Source organism: Anser brachyrhynchus, assembly GCF_964034855.1.
Source record: "Anser brachyrhynchus genome assembly, chromosome: 6".
NCBI classification, from domain to species: Eukaryota; Metazoa; Chordata; class Aves; order Anseriformes; family Anatidae; genus Anser; species Anser brachyrhynchus.
This window is the reverse complement of record NC_137700.1, coordinates 40,366,636-40,381,095: the sequence shown is the minus strand read 5'-3', so window position 1 is coordinate 40,381,095 and position 14,460 is coordinate 40,366,636. Positions and strand designations below refer to the sequence as shown.

Genomic DNA, 14,460 nt, shown 5'->3' with positions numbered 1-14,460 from the left:
AAACCAGCTCTCAGTTACAAAAAATTACTGAGAGCTTAGATTCAATCACCAGAAACAACATCAATGTAAGTACATCTTTAAAGGCCAGATTTAAGTTATTAGATTTCAGATTATGGGGGTGATGATATATTCAGCTTGTTACAAAACATCCCATAGCCAGACAGCGAAAAGCCATACCGTGCAGCATCTGAACTGTGAAGTATTCCATTTGTTATATCTGGACATACTTGGAGACACTGTGACACCAGAGTAGCCTTCAGCACAAAGCACATTAACTTGTGGAAAAGCAGTGAAGGTCTGGTACAGCTTAAATGCAAGTACGTATGAAATGCTGGCATCCACGTGGCTTCACAAACAGTAAGATTTGTCACAGTGCCTCAGTTCAGTAATGCTAGAGGGTGCCCACACTAAGCTTCCAACAGCAAAAGCTAATTCATGCGAGCAGATCTCTCTTCGAAAAATTATTTAAAACGTGAATCTGTATCTGCATACACAATAAACTACCAAAACCAGAGAATGACAGTGTAGTAGTGATAGTTGTTAAGATCAAATTAGGATCTTGTTACTTGAATGCAAAATTCAGCAATTATCAAAAATGCCTCGCAGGAATTAGAAAGGCTCTATATCTACTTCCAAACTATTAGTGGCATAATGACAAAAGATTCAACTGATCTTGAAGAATTTTTATAGGTTAGCACTTATGTTATCTACGTGACCAAGACAGTACAATGCACATAAAGCAGAATATATAGGTAAGACTAAGATAAGTGCTCAATTAAAAGTGCATAAATTTATGCCAATCTGTATGAATTTCATGCAAAGATGCCGTGTTACTACAGTACAGGACAGAGGACAGACAAAAGGAAAAACAACTAGAACTTCATGTGCACAAGTCAACATCAATCAATTGTATTCCTCTAAGTTTCAGAGTAACATACGGAAGCTGCTGATCTTCCAGGTCCCCGCTGTGCTACAATGGCCCCAGAAATTGCTTTTATCCAACTGTGCATGTCTTCTGGACTGTCCGCCTGGATCAAACGACATGAGATACGGTTAACACCAGCTCTTCACTCTTCCAGTCTCCTATCTGCATTAAAATCACAGCCTTGGCCTACTTTAGTAGTCTGTTACTTAAAGCCAAAGGGACTTGCATTTTTTGATGTTGACATTTCTTATAATAGTAAATTCAGGGCAAGATTTTATGCATACACTTATATAAAATAAGCAATGCGTGTATACGCACATACACTATTTACATACTCTAGTTCAGTTTTTGCTTATTTTAAACAAATAAAGCACCTACAGAAATTCTTACAGGAGACCTGCTGACCCCTCTCAGCAAACTGCGCACAATGACATAGCTTCCGTATTTTTCATTCATTTTAGTTCTTTGCATCTCACTTCTGTGAGGTAATTACTGAAGAGCTACAGTAAAATAAGAAGCAGTCTATATTCAGGGTCATCGTACATTTACTCAGAACAAGAGTCTTACAAAACTGCAGTAGATTAACAGCGAGTGTCACGGGTGCGCTTATCTGGGACAGATTAAAAAGCTAAAGCTCCCTCTTAGCCAGTTGGCAGCTTTACGAAACTAGCACATCAACCCAGCAAAAACATGTATAATATGTCACTTAATTATGTTCAGCCATGAGACAGCTCAAAACTCAGCATCTGGCCCCACTGCCTGTATTAGATGATACGGGCCTTTCTGATCCTACAAGAGAAACTCAAATTATTTCCTCCTCCGGGAACAGGAGAGACATCACTATGAGCATCACATTCCTACTCAGCTAGACAAAGCAAGTCTTTGTGATTTGCATTATATCCACATCTTAAAAAGATAATATGGTAAAGATGCACCAAATAAAGTGCTTATGGATACATTTTACCAAAAGTATCTTCAGATACAAAGCCTAAGTGTTCCAGTGCTTTAGTAGATACTTTAATGGGGCAGTAGATATTTTACTTTGAATCTGAGAAATTGATTACTATAAATAAAATTTCAGTACCTCAAAATAAAAGATTTATTATATTGATTGGATACTACAGAATTTGAAGACCCAAATATCAACAAAATCACATTATGATTTGTTGTTCGTTGCTTTTACATACTACCAACACTTGGTGTTATGTGGAATATTTTTTATATGCAACTTATTCTGAAATATGAAGATTGCTTTCCCTCCAAAAATCATGGCATGCCCAAATACAACTTAAAAAGCAAAATGTCAGTGCTGCTTTGCTTTGACTATGTCCGGCCCCCGGTTTTGCCCAAAGTTTTTTAAAAAATTACCTGTACATAAAAGGTTCGAGAAGTTGTTACAATTTCAAAGAGATTGTCTCTCATCATTATATCACTGCAAATGAAACACAAATACTTAAACAACAAGTTCAACTTTCCCACTTCATTTCATAAATATTCTAGGATGTGCAGAGAACCAAAGATGTGCATTTGTGGGCTGAAGATCTCTGCATTCTTTAGCTCTAAATTTGCCTTTTTTTTTTTTTTTGCAAGCGCCAAGTAGAAAAAGAACAGCACCTCATAGTCAACTTAGTCTTAAGGTTCTTTAGCAGTTAGTGCTACTTGTTATTTTTAGTTAGAACGCTAAAACATATTATATTAAGTTTAAATAAATATTTATTGTTCTAGTCAGATTTCTGCAAAACTTCACATTTATATTTGTTTTTACTTTGCAAAGTATTATTCCTAAATAGTTGCCTGTTTAAGTACCACATTCATAACTCAATAGAGTTCAAAAGAAATTCAAAAGCTCTCCATTGTTTCCAAGAAGCAGTCTAGTCATGACAACGCAGTGTACCAAGTCCCTTGATTTTTCAGTGCTTCTCTCCTCACCTTTGCTTGCATTCCTGAACTTTATGGACCTCTTTAAGTGGTATAACCCTGAGAGGTTCCTTTTCCTGGAAAAAAAAAAAAAGAAAAAAAAGGTAAAAACTTTAGCAGAGTATATCTAACAACTAGAATATAGTCAGAAAGCCAACGATCGGGACAGACTATTGCAGCAGACCTGCATAAATGAGGACAGTCACATCTGCAAAGCATGATGTCAACCAAGATTCGTTATTTTTTTTTTTTTTTTAGTATTAAACCAACCATGGCACTTGCAGTGAAGAGGATGCCAAAAGAAGAGGTAAGGGGGAAAAACAAACACCTATTCTTTCATCTCGTTGTAATGGAGACAGCCACACCTGTCCTGTCCCCCAACCAGAGAAGAAAACTCTGGCCTCCAGCAGATTATTTCAGTAGGACTGTCACTATATTAACGTACAATGAAATGCTATGAAAAAAAATGCTTCATTCACTGTATAGCATGACACAGCTTTAGGATTATTTCTATTACTTTCTATTGTACTGACCATAGAATGAAGTCATACCAAAACCTGTAAAAAGAGGAAGTATTCTTAAAGTGTCTGAAAATTCTATTACCGCACCAAATACAAGTGTTAAAATTCTGCCAAAGCTTTGTACAGTAGGAAAAAGTGAGAACATTCAATTTTTGCTGTGACAGAGTAATTTTACACATAATTTGACTTCTTGAAAAAAGGCATTTGCACTATTATTTTCATGTGGTTATTGCAGTAAAAAAAAATGATTTCATCTCCTAATGCTTTCTTTAAGCATTAAGCATTCTTTAACGTTACAATGGACTACTTCAGCTTGCAAACAAAAGCTGCCAACTATGGAATGACTTTCTCTAAATTACAATTTCTATTATACATAAGAGAGCTATGTTAGTATAGTGAACAGTGAATTTCACCCAGATAAAACAATCCTCAAATGTCAGTTCTGATCATTTGTTTCGATAGCATAGAACAGTTTTAAAATCTATATCCTCAGTTATTTTGCCCTTCTTCCTTCACCCTTCAGTCTTCTCGGGTTCACCCATCCGTTACAACAGTTTTCAAAGTAATACATCGAACATGAACCGCAAGACTTCCCCTGGAATACTGACATATGTTACAGGGAAAACCACAAAGCTGAACATTCTGGGAAAGCCACAGGCTTAGAAGACCTCAGCTTAGAAATTATTCTCCTAGTCTGATACTGCATATACTTCACTATAATCCACCCGAGGACAGACATGGGCTCTTCTTCAAACTGAAAAGAATAGATCCTTAACAGAAAAAAAAAATTAAAATTGGCAAAAGAAGTGTTTGGTTTTTTGTTGTTAGTTTTGCTGTTTGTTTTGTAAGAGCACAGAACTCAGATGTACCTCTACAGATGCCAAACAACAGCATCTCAAGGTATCCAGCACGACTCATTTGAGCTACCAGTGACCAGGCTGGCTCTCAAGACAAACCAGCTTCAAGTAAAACTCATACTTGACTGAGGACCACAGCTACTGAGAACTGAACTCTAATAGAAAGTTTTTTTTCCTAGAATTAGAAATCTGAAGTTATACTAGATAAGGTATGCTAGGTATACTAGATAAGATACGCTAGGTATATACACTACATACTAGATATACTGAAGAAGTCACAGACTTCTTTGCCAGAAATGCAGGACAACCAATCACTATTGAATTTTATTCCTATTGTTGAATTATTCTCATTAGCAACAGAAGAATACAAAGAAAACTGAGATCCCACATACCACTGAAAAATGATTCACCACTTGAAATCTTTAGAAAAGAACACTTTTTTTGGTAACTGTAGAAGATAAAGGTTTGACATATAGCTAAGTTGCTGCAGATGTGTTCTTCTTGGTGGGTTGTGCTCAGTGAAAATTTTTAACCTGTCCTGGAAAGAGCCATGTTTCTCCAACACATCAGTTTCAGATGAGCTGGATCCTATCTGTTTACAAAGACGCTATGAAACATGATGATAATGATCAGGTTTGCAAACCGTGGAATTTTTTGATTAACCACTACAGTCCAACAACAGGACACAATATTCTCTATCTATTGGGTACATACCTCCCGGAAAAGAAGAGGGATGACACTCTCAAAACTTGAAAAAAATCTGATTTCAGTAAAAATTGCGAAGGTGAAACTCCTTCCTGTTATCTGACAGATGGCCAGTCTGGTACCTTCCTTACACTATAGCAAGAGACTATTAGCACAAAGAATAGAGGACACTACATGATTTTGTATTCCTCCTTTCAAATAGTTAAACTGGAAAGGAGTACGATGAAAGAAACACAAAAAGCATATGCATTTTTACCATTGCTATAGCAGACTATCATTACAATTCTTTGCAGAGTTGGCATTTATTAGTGAGTAATCTGCACTCAGGTTGTATGTTTTTTTTTTTTTAAATCAATTAAAATCAAAGTTTTATTATAGGCAACATGTCAGAATTGCGTTATGCTGACCGCTTAACAACAACAACAAGATCAAACTCCTGCTGCCGTTGTGTTTCCTCATTTCCTATAAGGCAAACACCTCACACTTCCAAAAAGCTTTTTTCCAGGAAGAACCTAAAACTTAATTTGACATTTTGCTTCTTACAGTTAGCCTGTAAACTCAATCTACCTTGATTTGTAACACTAAGGTTTCGTGCCTCATGTACAGATTTTCTCCTGTTTGTTGGTCTGTTTTCCGTTGGAAGGAATTCCACACTATCTCCAGTACCTCCCACTTTATTTTCAAATGAAGCCTGAAGGCACTTAACATTTGGTCAAAATTTGTCAAGAGGTTCAAGAGTGATGAGTGGGGAAGGAAGATGGAACCCAAACAAACTCTGTAAGCATTGCCTCTGAACAGCAGAATTCTTTACACGTCTTAGCTGCCATGGGAAAGATCCCATCATTTGCATGATAAGCACCCCATAATGATCGGCTGTTTCAAGAGCAAAGTATATGCAAGTACAAAGTGATGTAAAATGCTAAAAAAATTAATGTTATTACAGAATACACCCTACTGTCATTCTTCAACGCCCTACTCACAGATTCACAAAGAGAAGACTCAAGTCCAAGTTAACAGCCACCCTAAAAGCTTTTTCTTCTTCCCAACCACAAAGAGTTATTATAGTACAGAGCAAAGAGTTTCTGGAGCAGAACACTTCGTTTTTCAAATACAAGTGTAGTTTAGATTTTCTTGTAAGCATCATTGGTAAGCAACACACGATTGGAAACTTACCAGTTCAGACTTAAAATATCCTATTGTGTTTTCATCCAACTGAAAGTATCTTCTCTTCCAGTTCTTCATCTGTTGAAAGAAAATATTTTATATGCATAGTCTGCAAAGTAATTCAGCAAGTGTCTGCCCAGTTCTTTAGGGAAGGAGAACTGAAAAAACTCTTGTAATAGAATATTAGCTTCCAGAAGTTTTAATCTTTCTCGCAACAACCTCCACTGAATCATAGCAACTCAGCAACACAAATACCCTATAAAAAACATTAAAAGACAGTACGTTAAATGCTCCTGGTTGACTTCTAATGAAAATTGTAGTTTTACAAGAAGCTTCATAATCCAAGATGAAACGAGTCTGAGAACTCACAGCACGCATATCTGAACTGTTTATTTACTTTTAGTCTGTTCAGCAAGCCACCACACTCAGCTCCACTGAGGTTATTCAGTCTGACAAGTTTTACCATTCTTCCTCTGAACTTCACTAAAAGTAGCTTTGGATAAACACTTCAGTGATTTTAAAGAGCATGCAAGACTTCTCTTTTAATTCAGACGCTTCTAGTAAACAAAATAAGGATCTCTACATAACTGCAATAGAGAACAATTCTTTGCTGCATGTGCTAACCATACTGTGAAAATCTGCTTGCAGACAACTTGTCTTCTCCAAAACATCAACAGAACAATACTAAAGAAAGTAGTCATGAAAAGAAGTAATGCAGACATTATATCCCACAGGAGGATAAGGTTTTATCTTTAACCATCCTTAATAGTGGCAATAATGCTACAGTTGCTGTCTTTTTTTTTCCCCTTCAAATCATCTACTTGGTAAGTAGAACTACCTTCTTGACTGATGAAACACGCTGATCTCAAGTACTTACCACTGCTCCTTGTTTAACACAGTAGCCAGCTTTGATAATAGCATTATCTGGAGGATGTTTAGCAGTAAAGTAAGGAAGGTGACTTTGTGATCGTTTCAGATAATTCCTATCAGCACCTTCACTGCACTCATTGACTTCTTCTTTCTAGGAAAAAAAAATTAGGAAAGCTCAGAATATTTTCAGGTTTTCTAAAGGTCAAAGAATAACCATCCTATGACTACTCAGGAAATATTTGTATTATCCCACACTCACAAATCCTATTTCTGATTTGTTTTGAAAGAACCAAATATTTCAATTGATTTTTAGAGACAACTGTTGAGGCTCTAAAGGCTCTGGTTGAGAACTTGCAAAGTTCATTTAGAAGTTACAGTAAGAAAGCGCGAGTTTTCTAAAGCAAAAAAAACAATTTCTAGCACCACGCAACACAGAATTCAGGTGTTTGCATGTCATTCACATGACATTAATCCAATCTCCAGCTATTTTCAGCTCAGGGAACTTCCAGAAACAGATATAGCTTTGTAGGTTTAACACCACATGACTGCTTCTTCCATAAGCCCATCTAATCTCTTGAACTCAAAGTTTCTGGTATCCGTGTAATCTTTTGGCAAGAAGTATCTCACGTTTTACTGCTCACTGAAGGAGCTCCTCTATCCCTTTGTTTTACTATTAGCTTTGTTCAGGAGTTCATAGCTCTCATACATTACACATGCCATCTACTTCTGCCAATTGTTACTTTGTAGACCTCTTATATCCTCCTTTAGTTATTTCTTTTGCACACTGAAGAGCACCAGCCCACTCATGTAGTTATTTATAGCCTTGTATAATTCTTTATAATCTTGTAGAAAGGGAATAAAATCCTCAAAAGTGAGCGACTACTCAGTAATACTAGAAGGTATGCATCAAAACATCAGTCCTCTGAGCAAGGTTAGAAGATGACAGCTGTATAATGACACACAACCTATTCTCACCTACCAAATAACAAAGCTTCCTCTAACAAATAACACCCGACTCGTTTTAAAGTTATTACCTGGGTAGGTGTAATGATAGGAACACCACCAACAATTTCTGTCCTGTAAGACACTTGCTTCTTTCCACCTGGGCTTTCAGCTTGACGGTTTGCAGTATCCATTTGACACAGAGGATCGGACTGCTTTGGTACCTCAAAGTCAAACATGAAACAATAACATAAGTCAACATAAGGTTTTATAAATACAGAAAAGAACACTAAGTATTATTCAAACATTGTTAATTTGTTTTCAGCAGGATTTAAGAAGTGTTCTTAAGTTGTTAAAGGCTAGAAAAAATTTACATTAAATTATGTTGCAATGACTAAGCTTTAGTCCTCAGAATAAAACTGGTGCCACTTAAGCCAAGTCCCCAGGTGTACTGAAAACTCAAAATCAACTCCCAGCTTTGTCCTAAGTGCTATATTTGATCTTCAAGAAGCATGTCTGACTTGCAGTTCTTTATTTCTCACTTCCTTTCAGTAACACGTGCTGTAGAACGGAGACTCCCCACTGCCCTGTGCAGCTCTCACAGTAAGGCCATGAACACAGTGCTACGGTATCAAGACTTTTTTTTAAATAGCATGTCTGACTAGTATGAAATTTTCATTTACATTCCAATACATGGCACAAAGACTGCAGATGCTGTAATAAAGCTGAAAACACATTGTCATCTAATTCCAAAAGCAAAAAACTAAAATGAACTCAAGTCTGGGGGGATCTCTGTACAGTTCCTTCAAGTCTTGCAGACCAGACAAAGCTTTTTTTTTTTTTAATAGAAATGAAATGATTACTCTAGTGTAAAAACTGGAAACATAATAGACCTTGAGAAAGTCAACATTTGAAAACATTGCCAAATATCAGCTAAATGACTTACTGTGATTTTGGTAGCTTTGTTCAGAACATTTACCCATTCAACAAGGTCTTGCTGATCATTGGCTTGTAGAAAATATTTTCTCATCCCTGCATTCATAACTGTGGAAAAAAAAACATTATGAACACTAAAAACACTGAAATTTAAGAGCAAACTTTACACCATAAGAACAATTTCAGATAGAAAATCCACTTCGAGTATTTAAGCTCTATGCTTCATTTATTTTTAGGAAGTCATCTAAAGATGCACACACATGCCAGACCACCTTCATTCAAAAAAGCCAGAACAATACCACCTTAAACCCCCCTCCCTTTTTTATTTTAAACTCTCCGCTTAATCTGAAGCATAGAGAGTTGGTTAAAATATTTTTATTACATAGAAATAAACCCTTGAGTTTTAACTAGAATTTTCTCACAGATTTCTTTTTCCTCAGTCTCAACTTTCCTAAGCATCAAGGCTTATAATCAGGGATTTCTGAAGTTTCTCCCCCTAGTCCTCTGACCAGTATACGTTATCATTTGCAGGAAACGTATTAATGTGATGACAATCACAGATTTTTATTTTTAATTTCTGGAAAATCAATATTGATTACTAAATACATGATGCTCTGGACCAAGCATCTTTAAGATTTCCACAACAAAAAAAAAGTTAGTTTAGTGACTTAGCAGTGAAAGCATATTTTTAATAAGTTTCTATTTCTACCTAGCAACACCTAGCAGTCCTTTATCCAAAATAGACAAACATATTTCCTTTGTGTCAAAATAATCCTGATTAGGTATCTCACAAGCCTATTCTGAAATTAGTTTTAAGGTGAACTTTAACTAAACCCTCCCAGAACTTCAAAGCATTTGCTGCCCTACATATAACATAACAGCTCAAGTCATTGCTAAAAGCAAATACATGCTAGGAACAAATACTTTTCTCGTCCATTAACTCAGTCTCCCTGAGCTCCCTCTCCCCACAAAGTGAATGTATATTAAAATGGATGTATATATAAAACAAATTTTATTAGATGCAAATATTAATTCAAATACAAAACTGCATAATGAGTTGGCAGGTAGGTGTAACAACTCCCAATATTTAAATGAAAAGAATACACGTGATTCTTCCTTCTGAGTATCAAAGATGGTTTAATAGATCAAGAAAATCACGAGCTGTAAGCCAGCATCTTGGACTATTACACCTTCTTAGAGCTGGCCTACAGCTGATGAGGATAAACGTGTGCCCATATGCAGAGGAATCACCAGCTGCCTTGACACACGAGGTACTGCTCTAGAACCCCCGAAGCCTTACACCCGGTGTGATTACCAAGTGTTTCACTAGCTCAGCACAGACTTCAGAGGAATCCAGCGCAGAGCAGACAATCCTCTCCAGGGCCAAAATCACACATGGCATGGCTCGCGGCACAAGCCAGCCTGCTGTGGATCTGCCCAATTCGAGCAGAGCTACCTTCTCTCAGCCTGCGTAACGCTGCCCACGGCGAGGTGCGCCTCAGCCAACTGCCTCAAACCCCGCAGGCGTTCTCAGCGCCTTCAGCTGAGATAATGCCGACGTGAAGGCAGCCATAAAGAACAGTTATTCATGAACAGAGCAGCGGCTGATTCCGGTCCTTATGTATACTTTTGTGAGTGCAAGTTGCCTGTCATGAAATTCTGGAATTATGGTAAGTTCTAGACAAGTGACTTATAAATATGAAAAATCTAATAAAAAGGGACTTACGAGCAAACAAAGCTTTACCCAAGTTGAAACAAGTTTAAACATCAATAAACCTTGAAGGTACCCCAAGCAAATTATTTCTTCAGTGCAGCACTATAGGCTGAAACTTGATGTAAGAGCACTGGCAGGCACGACAGCAGTTTTAGATCAATTAAACTGTTTTGTGAGCAATACAGATTAAAACAGTTAAATTACTTATCTCCATAGCTGACAGGCATGCCATGTCTCTGAAAACACCCATCGTTTTTAATTAGCTTATTATTGCCTCAGAAACTTCAAACATCTGAATAAAAACCTCTCACCTACTCCTCATTAAGCTGTAGCATGAAAAAGCCATAAAAACACCTCATGAAGAAGCCAACATTACTCCCTTATTAAAGGGGAAACAGCGAACGCAAGTTATTTCTGAAAAACACTACCAGCTGCATCTCGTACTAGAATTGCAGAACATCTCTCTGTTTCAGGTTTCTGAAGAACACAGTTGGCATGCACGCTGCTCATGAGAACTTACCGAAACAGAACTCTGCCTTTGGCCTTAGCTTAGTTGCATCGCTAACCTAGGAGGAAAATTAACACCATAAATATTACCGTGTACACAAAAATATACATCAAATATCACAATTTTCTCCTTTAAATAGCTGAATTTGAGGATGAGCAGCATCAGGTAGCTCATCAAGTATAATGATACATAGATATAAAGAAAAACACTATAAAATTCAGTTCAAGATGCACGTCCTATGTTAAGAAGGCAGCTTAAGCCATATGTTCCAATTCCTTAAGTTTAAGGATTCATTACCTTCCTAATTAAGGGAAAAATCTCAGACAGAACGTTGAAATCTGTGAACATAACACTTCTGCTTTCATTTTGAACTTCCATCCCTCAACTGAACTAAAAATTCAAGGACGTTTTAGTACTGTCAAGGGCATCAGGTATATTTTGGCTCGTTACCATAATAGCAGCTACTTTTCTTCAGAGATTCTCTAAACCACTGGGATGCTGGGGAAGGAGGGGCAAAGGAGAGAGGCACTGCTATTTTCACATTACAGAGCACCTCTACTGAGGGGGGAAGAGAAGGCTAAGCAGTCTCTTGCTTCAAAATTGTTCCTTGGACAGAAACCAAGGACACATACTACATAACTAGAAGAACTATGCAAAGTAAAACACGTGGAAGAGGACTCATGAGTAGCCTTTGTCATACTATTCAATGCGTGACACAGGGCTGGGCATGAAGATATTGTCTAGCAAAGCCAGTTTCAGCAGTCCTGACTCATCCTGCAGCTGAATGTGTTTTATTCAACAGCCTAAATGCCAGCGCAACCACACTGTCACAGTCTGGTGGAGCCTCAGCACAGAAGGCACACTGAGCTGCCTGCCGAGGTGCCCAAAGGCACACAGGTGCCTTTGTACCACCCTTGTGCCCATTAGAAGTGAGATACAAGATTTCTTAAGATGACAAATGTGAGGTTTTGGTCAAAGTAGTGTGAGAAAGAAATGAGGAAGGACATGAGCACATCAGGCATTTCTGTACTCATGATACTACTAGCATCGCTGATGTCTTTACAAGAATAAAAAAATACAGAATGGAAGATGGGGAGATGAAGCATGAGAACAAAAGAGCTGATACAAAGAAAAGGTGATAAAAGCAGAAAGGCAAGAGAAGGTCAATTGTTTTTCTCTACTTATTTGTCAATGCAGTATCTGCTGCAAGTTTAACCACACAGACTTAGTTCTCCATTTTCCTTTACATGTATTTGGAACTGAATGTACAGAGAGTATAAAGAACTAAGTATTTTCTATAAATTTCTCTGCACTATTAAAAGTCATTCTTATTTACAAACTATCACTCCCAATGACTTACATTTCACTCCATAAATGCCCTGTCTTTTCTCCAAGACTAATTGGAATTCAAATGCTCATAAAGAACTGAAGCATACTGTTCAGAAATATTAATTCTATGCACTAAACAGCTGCCCTTTCAACTCAGAAAACAAACCTATACAACACAGTTGTCTGCTTTGACTTTAATCTGGTACTACTCGAGTATTTGTAACACTTCACTAAAATTCAGGAAGAGCACACAAGCAAAAAGCTTCCCATGCCCTACATAAGAGGCATTTAAAATTGTCCAAAGTTGAAGCATTTATAAGCATCACTTAGCAGTTACCACCAATATTTAGCAATCAGTGCCTTACGTATCTTACCTTTGAAATATAGGTAAGTTTAATGACTCCAACAGGTGGAGACCCAGAGGGAAGATTCTGAAACAAATCAATGTTACAAGGTGAAACTGAGTTATTCTCATTCACATTCAGTGTTTACGCACAAAAAAAAACAAATTCAATTTGACAAACAAAAACAAAGCCCTGCGAGTTTTTATAGACAATACACAATGCATGCTTGCAACAGGATCTAAACTCCTTGTTTATTATACACACATCTGTTAATCAACTAAAAACAGAAAGACTGCTAGAAACAATACAAGTAGTAATTGTTTCAAAAGTTTATGTATTTTACTAGAGGAAAAAGGATTCTTGCAGGTCTGCATCCAGGAAATCCGGAAAGAATACTTTTTCCTCAACAGATGTTGGCGTCTTATGTATTTTGACCTGGGCAGGCGGAAGGGACACGAAGTGACACTCATCTATGTCACATACTTCAAAGACCGCCTCACATATTTTCTAAAACATTAAAAACAGACTCTGATTTTTTAATATTAAAGTTACTGGCCAGAAAGCAAGGACACATTCTATATAACTAGAAGAACTATGCAAAGTTAAACAAGGTAAAAGTGAAAGACCATGATACTTCCTAAAGTTGCAGGCAAGTTTGCATTTTACAGATTTACATATTTACAATCCAAATAGGACTCCTCTGTTGTTTTTACATCACAATGCTGACTTAACAGCGTTGATTCTTTGAACAGCTGAACTGATTTTCACAGATACAAATAGAGCAACTCTATCAGGAACAAAAAGCCCAATGAATTTCTGCACACACCATAGACTCATCCTCTATCAAGGGCTGCATCACTTTAAGGATTAAGAAAGGTCTCCACAAAGTGGCTCCAAGTGCAACTTCTGCAGCACCTCAAATTTTTACCCACATCCTAGATATATCACAGAAGAAACTGAAAAAAGGAATTGCTTCTTTTCACTTGTTGTGATAAAACATTTGAAATATCTCCTTATTTCCAGAAATTATTTTTTTCTCCTCAGTAAGAACTTCCGAATGATTTGGTCACGTCACATTCATGAAGCCTTTTTTTTTTCCCCCACTCGTTTCTCTGAACACTGGGCTTCTATTGCATTTTAACTCGTTCTTCCTGACAGAATGGTATCCAAATATTCTTCTGGCAGACTGCTGTCAGCTGACCTAGGTCCTGCGCTGTCACTGCTTCAGTACCCAAACCCTAAGGGACTATCTGCTCTCCCCTACGCCACAAAACACCAATGCGTGTACATATTGAAAGTAACTTAGGTGAAGGATGCTCTCAGTCATGATGAATAAAAGCTTTCCTCCTTCATATAGCATTCACGTCACAACACAATTGCAAGCATCACTAGAATTTGCTTTTCAGTGACTGATTCTGTTGAGGTAAGGTAACAAAGAGCTAACTGACCCAAGCAGTGCAAGGAAAGCTACAGAACTTCCACATGGGCTTAAAGGTGAAATAAAAGACCTGTGTAGTGAAGCTAGTATGTGATTTGGCTCAGCTGGTTATACAGTACAGAACTACCTAGTGCCTGCGAGAACCTGCAATGCACATTCAAGACACTTGAGAGAAAAAATGTAGTAATATACCATGCTAGAAAACTAGTAACTGATTCAAGTGCAGTATCAAATTCCAGTTCCCATCTGATCCCCAATTCTCCTGTCAATACTTAGATTCCCATACACTG

At 37.3% G+C, this 14,460-nt stretch overlaps 1 protein-coding gene across 6 annotated transcripts in view; it reads right to left on the bottom strand.

Moving 5' to 3' along the window:
• PLEKHA1 (pleckstrin homology domain containing A1) overlaps positions 1 to 14,460 on the bottom strand; it is a 33,162-nt gene that overhangs the window by 4,971 nt on the left and 13,731 nt on the right. For all 6 annotated transcript variants that reach the window (XM_080598675.1, XM_080598678.1, XM_080598680.1 and 3 more), the window contains exons 3-11: positions 12,763 to 12,819; positions 11,072 to 11,117; positions 8,848 to 8,945; positions 7,994 to 8,125; positions 6,967 to 7,110; positions 6,099 to 6,167; positions 2,855 to 2,919; positions 2,294 to 2,357; positions 939 to 1,028 (exon numbers count right to left, since the gene is read on the bottom strand). In XM_080598675.1, coding sequence (XP_080454801.1) covers positions 939 to 1,028; positions 2,294 to 2,357; positions 2,855 to 2,919; positions 6,099 to 6,167; positions 6,967 to 7,110; positions 7,994 to 8,125; positions 8,848 to 8,945; positions 11,072 to 11,117; positions 12,763 to 12,819 — 765 coding nt within the window. The remainder of the gene's footprint in view (positions 1 to 938; positions 1,029 to 2,293; positions 2,358 to 2,854; positions 2,920 to 6,098; positions 6,168 to 6,966; positions 7,111 to 7,993; positions 8,126 to 8,847; positions 8,946 to 11,071; positions 11,118 to 12,762; positions 12,820 to 14,460) is intronic.